Raw genomic sequence first — 8,687 nt, forward strand, 5'->3', positions numbered from 1 at the left:
TTTCTTATAGTACAACTCTCGCAGCCATACATTACTACTGGGAATACCATTGCTTTGATCATACGGACTTCAGTTGGCAAGGTGATATCTCTACTTTTTATTATGCTGTCTAGGTTTGCCATAGTTTTCCTCCCAAGGAGCAGGCATCTTTTAATTTCATGGCTGCAGTCACCGTCTGCAGTGATCTTGGATCCCAGGAACGTGAAGTCTGTCACTGCTTCCATGACTTCTCCTTCGATTTGCCAAGGAGAGATGGGGCCAGATGCCATGATCTTTGTTTTTTTGATGTTGGGTTTCAAACCAACTTTTGTGCTCTGCTCTTTCACCCTCAGCAAGAGGGTCTTGAGGTCCTCTTCACTTTCTGCCATTAGAGTGGTATTATCTGCATATCTGAGGTGCTAATGTTTTCCCCGGCAATCTTAATTCCGCCTTGTGATTCATCCAGGCCGGCATTTCACATGATGTACTCTACATATAAATTAAAAAAGCAGGGTGACAATATACATCCTTGTCGTACTCCTTTTCCTATGCTAAACCAATCAGTTGTTCCATATCCGGTTCTAACTGTCGCTTCTTGACCCTTATACAGGTTTCTCAAGAGACATGTGAGGTGGTCTGGTACTCCCATCTCTTTAAGGACCTGCCATAGTTTGTTGTGATCCACACAGTCAAAGGCTTTAGCATAGTCAATGAAGCAAGTAGATGTTTTTCTGGTACTCCCTTGCTTTCTCCATAATCCAGCGAATGTTGGCAAGAAGACAATTATGATTTAACCAGGTAGAATCACTCCAGAGAGGAGAAGGGAGCAAGCACAAAGTGTAGTGTAATGGCAGACTATGAGGCCAAGGTTCAAGTCTCCACTCTGTCATGAAGTTTACCTTTGGGGTCTGTTATGTATTTGCTTATGTGTTATGCCATGCAGGGCTCTTTTTGTAGCAGGAACTCCTTTGCATATTAGGCAACACAGCCCTAATGTAGCCAATCCTCCAAGAGCTTACAGTAGTCCCTGTAAGAAGAGCTCTATAAGCTCTTGGAGGACTGGCTACATTAGGGGTGTGTCGCCTAATATGCAAAGGAGTTCCTGCTGCAAAAAGAGCCCTGATTCTATGTAACCTAAACTGGAGCTTCAGGCACAGGCTCTGCCATGATGCGGGGCTGGGCAGGGGTGAGGTAGTCAGGATACAGTCTGAAGTCAAGAGCCAGTCAAGCAAATCAGCCAGAAAACCAAGTCCAATACACAAAGCAAGAGCGGGGTGGTCAAGGTACAGTCCACAGTCAAGAGCCAGGCAAGCAAACCAACCGGGAAACCAAGTTCCAAGCACAAACTGTTAGAGTTGTCAGGAAGCCAGAGTCCAAAAGAGTCAAGAGCCAGGGAGTCAAAGGTTCGGGGTGCAGAGTCTTAAGTGTAGTCGTTCAAGCCGAGGTCAAAGAGCCGAGGAAATCCAGACAGGAACCAGGAGTTAGGAACATGAGCGAGGAGGTGCAGAGCTTCGTCCGAAGAGACTAGTTGCTGGCACGATTTGTTGGCGTGAGGGCTTGGGTTAAATAGCCCATAAGCCTGCTGGCAATTAGCGCGCCCCAAGTGAGTCCCAGCTCCTGCTCATACTCGGGGCTGAATGAGCGCCTGCCACGCATGCGTGCCTTTCGCCGCCGGGCTGCCATATCCCATCGGCACTGTTCTCTCAAACAGGATACCAGTGGAGGCGAATCAGGAGGAGAACTGTCCGGGCGTGCTTCTGCCTCAGCTGTTGCTGGGGTAGCCTCTGGAAGCTCAGCCCTGTCAGGTACGGGAGTTTTCATCGAGAGCTCATTCCCAGCAGCACTTAGATCCTCTGCTGGGGCCTCTTGCTCGCACTCAGCAGGGGCTGCTTGCTCGCACTCAGCAGGAGCCATGACAGGCTCCATTGACTCCCAGGTATTCTAAACCCTGCAGTCGGATTGGTTGCTCTTGCGTAACAGACCAATCCAGAAAGACTCTGAACTTCAGCAGGAACAGCAGGAACAAATCCCATTGGTTCTAAGCTCTCAATGCTAATTGGTCATTACTGTGCTAGGGGGTGTGGCTTTCCCTGGTTCAAAATGTATAAAGTTGCCTCCTCCTTGAGTATGTGTTGCTGTGTCGCTGTGTTCTGAGCTGAATAAAGAAATCACTGTTTTAAGAAACGCTGCCTCAGTCCCAGTATATAACAGGGTCTGAACCAGCTGTGGCCAATCAGCTCCTTGAAGGAAGTGTGGGATAAAGATTCAATAAATTGATGTACATTTTGAGTTTTCAAGTTACAGTTTGCAAGAGCTGCTTTATTATGCCAGACCTAGGCTGGTTTGGAAGCAGCCCCGTAGCTAGGGAATTCTTTGGGAGGGGGCCTTGGGGGGGCCCGCCAGCTAATTAAATGGAAGTACAGTGCAGGTGGTAAGTTGGAGCACTTTGGGGGCAGCCCTGGAGGGAGGGGGCCCAGAAGGAACACAAGGGGACTGGGCCCCGTGGGCCCCATGTTAGCTACGGGCCTGTTTGGAAGAGATCCATGAAAAGCTCTTTCACACCAGTGAGCCTCTGGCCATTTGGTACTGTTTTAAATGAAATGCATCTGTAAGTGTTGAGTTTCAAGCTTGTGGAAGCTGTTAGGCAGATGGACAGTGAGAATAGATCCTTTTCTATTGTTTTGTCTCTGTCAGTCTGATTGCTTGATACCGTGTGATGCCTGTGTTCATGATTTTTGAGATTTTCACCCCGTACTTTTTAAAAAGTTCAGGCATTCAATTCCATTCCGCCCCCCCAATCTTGTTAACATAAGAATACCTGGCACCTGCACAGCAGGGTGTTTTTATGTTAATCTTAGTTTTTACAATAATTGTATTTATTAGAACTTGGGGCACTGATGGTGCCCCCGCCATCGTTATGCTGTACCTCGGGGTGATGTTACCAGGTTACAACCCAGATAATTCTGCTGTACCACTTATTTCTGTAACGGAGCCGGTGATAAAGTTAACATAGCATCTCCTGTCCCTTCTGGCTCTGCTTCTTATCCTCTACTGCTTGCCTTGCAGCAAAGAATCTTCTGTGTGAGGGGAAAAAACATATCTATGGCCGTGGCCACACGTGCTAGAAAACGCGGGGGGGGGGGGGGCGTGGCTATTTGTGCCGTTGCAATCTGATCTGACATTAGATGATCAGATGCGACGGCGACACACCGGGGCTTCCTCTGTCGGCGCGCACAGCAAAGAGGACGACCCGGGGGAATAGCCGTGCACCAGCGCGATCACACTGCGGGAGTCCGTATGCAGCCCGTGGCAAACCATTTGCCAGTAGGTTGTTTCAGGTACCTTTTAAATGCACATCTTCGGCGGCATGCCACGGGTTGGCCACGGGTGTGCTACGTCTCCCAGATGTTCTGGTGTGATCATGCCCGGAAAATCCACCCGACTATCGTGCCTTCCGCGGGGCAAATGCTCCATGCGAACAGGGCCTATGTTAGTTTTTTATTTGGTGTGGACATTAATTTTGTTAAAAAGGTAAAGGTTCCCTTGCTTGAAAGCCAGTCAAATCCGACTCTAGGGTTGCGGTGCTCATCTCCGTTTCAAAGCCGAAGAGCCAGCGCTGTCCGAAGACGTTTCCGTGGTCATGTGGCCGGCATGACTAAACACCAAGGCGCACGGAACGCTGTTACCTTCCCACTGAAGTGGTACCTATTTATCTACTTGCAATTTCTTGCTTTCGAACTGCTAGGTTGGCAGGAGCTGGAACTAGAGATGGGAGCTCACTCCATCATGCGGCACCCGGGTCTTGAACTGCTGAACTACTGACCTTCCACAGCCTGCACTTCAGCGTCTTAACCACTTGAGCCACCGCTCCTCCTTAATTTTGTTACCAGATGCCTATTACCAAGGACTCGTTTTTTTTTTTTTGTAATGAAAGCTGCAAGTTTGTGTTGAAGTCTAAGTTCATTCAGATGTCCTTTTTTATAGACTGAGTTCAAGTTCTGCAATGGGTCTGATAAAGAGTGCATATCGCCTACTGGAAAAGACAACAAGAAAGAGACTTTGAAGGTATGTGCAGTTTGCTATATGGCAGAGAACATTTGTTTCTCTTAAAAAATGCCAGTTCTCTGAGGGTCCCTGAATGATTTGGAATGATATCCCCCAGGACCTTAATGATTCTGGGTCCCCGGGCAAAACTCAAGACTGGGGGGCCTTGGGGTTCCATGGGAGGTCATTTTGGCCAGGATCCCCCCTTAACTTAAAACTGATTCTGATCACTAGCATTGTTTGAATTTTAGTAACACTACATTTTAGTTGTCAGTAGTCTTTTTTTTTTTGGTAATTGTCAGTCGTCTTTCCCCCCTGTGTTGTGCTGGAGCTGCCATTCTTCAAGCATGACCACATTTAAGAAACTGGGCATTTGCTTTCCAATGAAATCCTTGGAATTGTGCTGTGGCCCATATGAGGGTTAAAAGGTAAAGGTTTCCCTTGTTCGAAAGCCAGTCGAGTCCGACTCTAGGGTTGCGGTGCTCATCTCCGTTTCCAAGCCGAAGAGCCAGCGCTGTCCAAAGACGTTTCCACGGTCATGTGGCTGGCATGACTAAACACCGAGGTGCCCGGAACGCTGTTGCCTTCCCACCGAAGCAGTCCCTATTTATCTACTTGCAATTTCTTGCTTTTGAACTGCTAGGTTGGCAGGAACTGGGACTAGAGATGGGGGCTCACTCCGTCATGCAGCACTCGGGTCTCGAACTGCTGAACTACCGACCTTCCAGCCTGCAGTTCAGTGTCTTAACCACTTGAGCCACCGCAGCTCCTATATGAGTGCTACTTAGTTAAATACGAGTGTTACTTAGTTAAAAACAATGACGGTACATGTGGAGATGCATTGTTGATCTTAAGTCCTAATGGCACAAAACTCATGTGTAAATGAGGTAGGCTTTCAACAGAGCTTGCAGCCAAAGAGCATGTGCTGCATTTTTGTGTTGGATGATGGGAGCACACGGAGAAGGAATTATTCTCTTTTTCTTGGGTTCCTTTTCCTATAAAATTATTATAAAACATCCCCCCTCAAAAAAAAAATCCAGAGGGGACATACCAGTGCCTCTAAATAAAATAAAGAAAGTATGGTAGCCACAAATCTTTCAGTTTTAATTAATACGATAAAAATTGAAAATATACTGAATGAGCTCAGTGCTTTCATGAGTAAGAATAGTGAATGCAGTAGCTTTAAAATGAATCACAGATCCTGCACGACAGTGTAAGAATCCATTGGCAGCAACAGCATGCAGTAAATATTGAGCAGATGTACTTGGGCGAAGGCCTCTTGGAGCACATTGCTCCACAGTGGTAAGCTAGCTGCACCAAACAATGCATACTCAAAAGGAAGGCCGATCTTTCATGGCAATTGCTAAGCAATCCAATGAGAGTTGGGGAGGGTCATGATTTGAACATGGGGTGGCACGCATATACATGGTACGGCAAGGACAAAATCCATACAAATTTCAGGAGACACTGGTTAAGAGACGCATTAAATAAAGTTTGGAATAAGATTAAAGAAAAATTTTATAGGAAAATACCTAGGTGGGTTTCGCCTTTGGAAGCCTACATTAAGTCAGAATTAATGACAGCTAATAAGAAATTAACATATCAGATGTTGTTAAACAGGGAAAACAAATTAATAATAGAAGAAAAGTTGCTAAGAGATAATATATTCTTCTTCTTTTTTTTTATAGAACTCTCCTAAAAAGGAGAGACTTTTATTGCTTTAAATTTACAGAAAAAGGAAGGGTATATAGAGGGATTAAGAAAAGGTTGAGTGATGGGTATATTAATATGTTAGTCTTTTAACTGTAAACATAGTCCATATCTTCACTGTGTGCCCTCGATCTTCTTGCTTCTTTACCTGTCAAAGATAAAAATTAGTTAATTTAGTAAAGTCCTTTTAGGTTAATACTTACATGTCCTTGCAGCACAGTCAAAAGTTCTTCAGATGTTGGGGCATTTGCCTTTCTTCTCTCTTAGGTTATAGGAGACACCTCCCACCGCTCCTTTCTCCTCCAGTTCTTCGTCTCCTCCCTCTTGGTGGGAAGTTTAAATGGTTTTTCACGATAATGACATTGTGTACCTGCCAGCTAAGGCTGCCATGGTGTGGAATGTGTGGGTTGCGCTCTATGTTTCCCTCATCCCATCCCCCTTTCCTTTCGCCTGCGCGCTGTTATCTGTCTAATGTCCTTGAAGGCTTTACTCGGCCAACTCCTAGCTTCCCGCTGGGAATATAACCGTTGCTTTTTACCCGCGTCTTCAGGTGCTCGCCTATTGGCTTTATTGTATCAGGGAGTCCTGTATGAAGGGGGTATATCTGTAGATTCAACTCATTTGCCCGCCATTCCTGACACAAGAGTTCATGGTGTCCTAAGTTCTAGTCCTCAATAAACTGAAACTTCTGAAGGAGCGTTGTTGAGTGTCTTGACTGGGAAGCCTGACAGTACCAATCAGTGCTCCCATATCATGTAAGAAGAGGCTTAAATTCATGTACAACTGTCCTCCAGAGTTGCTAGTCCAACTTGTCATTTAGTCACATGACCTCAAATGCTCCCAACTTTTAGATACTGTCAAATGAAGTGAAAACTGTGAACATGTGGTGGTGCCTTATCCTGAGTCAGACCACTGGTCCATCTTGTTCATATTTCCTTCTCTAACTGGAAGTACCTCCCCAAGGGAGAGGAAAGTATCTTAAAGTGCTTTCTGCTATTGGAGAGCTTTTAAAATGGTAATTTTAAAAGACTGGCCATAACGAGGGCCAGGGCCTTCTCAGTGGCGGCTCCACACTGGTGGAATGAGCTCCCAGAGGACATCAGGGCCCTGCGGGACATTTTGCAGTTCCGCAGGGCCTGTAAAACGGAGCTCTTCCACCAGGCCTTCGATTAGGAGCCGCCACTGATGAATGTACCATCGTAAGTCTAACATGCCACAGCCCTGTTATAACGTTGGAAGGTCTTTTTCTTACTGGATCATGTATAGGAAACCGCCGCCATCTGTTTGCACTGCTTGTACTAGCACTTTATGCAATGGTTTTATTATGAATTTTATGGTATTTATTGATCTTGTTGTATTTTAAATTTCATAAGCTGCCTTGAGCCAGTTTGTACCGGCAAGGCGGGGTATAAATTGGAAGTAAGACTTTGGTATGTCTGACCCTGCTTTTGGACTGTGATTTAAACCTGCTTGAACCTTGCTACCTGGTTTGCCCGGCTTGACCTCGGACTGTTCCTGGACTTTTGCTTGCTTGTGTCACGCCCCCTGGTCCTGCCGTGACATTACGTAGGATCATCCAGTCACAGATTTTTTTTTACTTGCTCCACAGACTGGTTTTTGAACCCCCTCCCTAACCTCAATTTCAGGACCACTGATACCAGTGCAAGGGGAGAGGCTCTCATTTCTTAAGAATCTCTGGAATGCACAGAGCTTGCTGGGTTATGGCCAGTCCTATCACAGCAGCCTTATCTCTACCCACAAAGTTAACATTAAAAAGAATGATGTTAAATGAGGAAACACATTGTTTCCTTTGGGAAGGGGCCATGGCTCAGTGGTAGAGCATCTGCTTGGCATACAGAAGATCCCAGGTTCCAATCCCTGGCATCTTCAGTAAGGGTCAGGTGGCAGGTGATGTGAAAGACCTCTACCTGGAGACCTTGGAGAGCCGTTGCCAGTTCTGAATAGACAATACTGACTTTGAGGGACTAGTGGTCTGATTCAGTATAAGGCGCCTTCCTGTGTGTTTGTGTGTGCTAAATTTGGTCTGATTTGGTGATCAGTAAGCTGCTGATGCTGGAGATGAGAGGACATAATAAACGTGGCCATGTGATAAGTTTCAGAATTCTAGTACAACCTTTTCATTAAACAGAATTCAAATTGCACTTCTCCAAAAAAAAAAAATTAAGTAGCTGAGGAACTACACCAGGTAAATAGCTGAAAGTAACAATCAATATATCTAATTCTCAATCTGGCCAAATCTGAGGATACATAAATCCAGATATTGGACCTGTGAATGGACAAGACAGATCTTTTTACAAACCTGAAAATGTTCCAGGTTTGCAGAAAAACCGGAAATCTTAAAAAAGAAAAATCTATTGGGAGATTAAACATCTTGAAATTATAAAAGGTTGCCTGTAGCTTTAAGAAACGATTGCCCTCTGGCTGTTGCTAGGCAACCTAGGGTTGCCAGCCTCCAGGTGGAGCCTGGGGATCTCCCGCTTTTACAACAGATCTCCAGCTGACAGAGATCAGCTCCCCTGGAGAAAATGGCTGCTTTGAAGGGTGGACTCTATGGTATTATGCACTGCTGAGGCTTCTCCCTTCCCCAAACCCCGCCCTCTCCTGGCTCCACCCCCAAAGTCTCCAGGTATTTTCCAACCCAGACCTGGCAACACTAGCGGCACCACATAACTGAGCTATTGTTTTCCTGGGTAGAGGTCGCTAAGATAAGCATATGGAGCAGAGGTCCATCAGTGGCTATTAGCCACAAGGTATAGATAGGGACTCTGGGGCAAGTGATGCTCTGTCATCTTGGTGCTCGGGGGGGTCAACAGTGGGAGGGCTTCTAATGTCCTGGCCCCACTGGTGGACCTCCTGATGGCACTGGTATTTCTGGCCACTGTGGGATACAGAGTGTTGGACTGGATGGGCCTTTGGCCTGATCCAACATTGGC

The 8,687-nt window shown here is 46.1% G+C and overlaps 1 protein-coding gene across 1 annotated transcript in view; it reads left to right on the plus strand.

The window, feature by feature from the left end:
* Positions 1 to 8,687, plus strand: part of OSBPL5 (oxysterol binding protein like 5) — a gene marked incomplete at its 5' end in the record, with an annotated part of 92,410 nt that overhangs the window by 15,257 nt on the left and 68,466 nt on the right. Inside the window, 1 exon segment of the mRNA XM_015417479.1 lies at positions 3,964 to 4,044. Coding sequence (XP_015272965.1) covers positions 3,964 to 4,044 — 81 coding nt within the window.

Source organism: Gekko japonicus, unplaced genomic scaffold (assembly GCF_001447785.1).
Source record: "Gekko japonicus isolate JY-2015 unplaced genomic scaffold, Gekko_japonicus_V1.1 scaffold3618, whole genome shotgun sequence".
NCBI lineage: Eukaryota > Metazoa > Chordata > Lepidosauria > Squamata > Gekkonidae > Gekko > Gekko japonicus.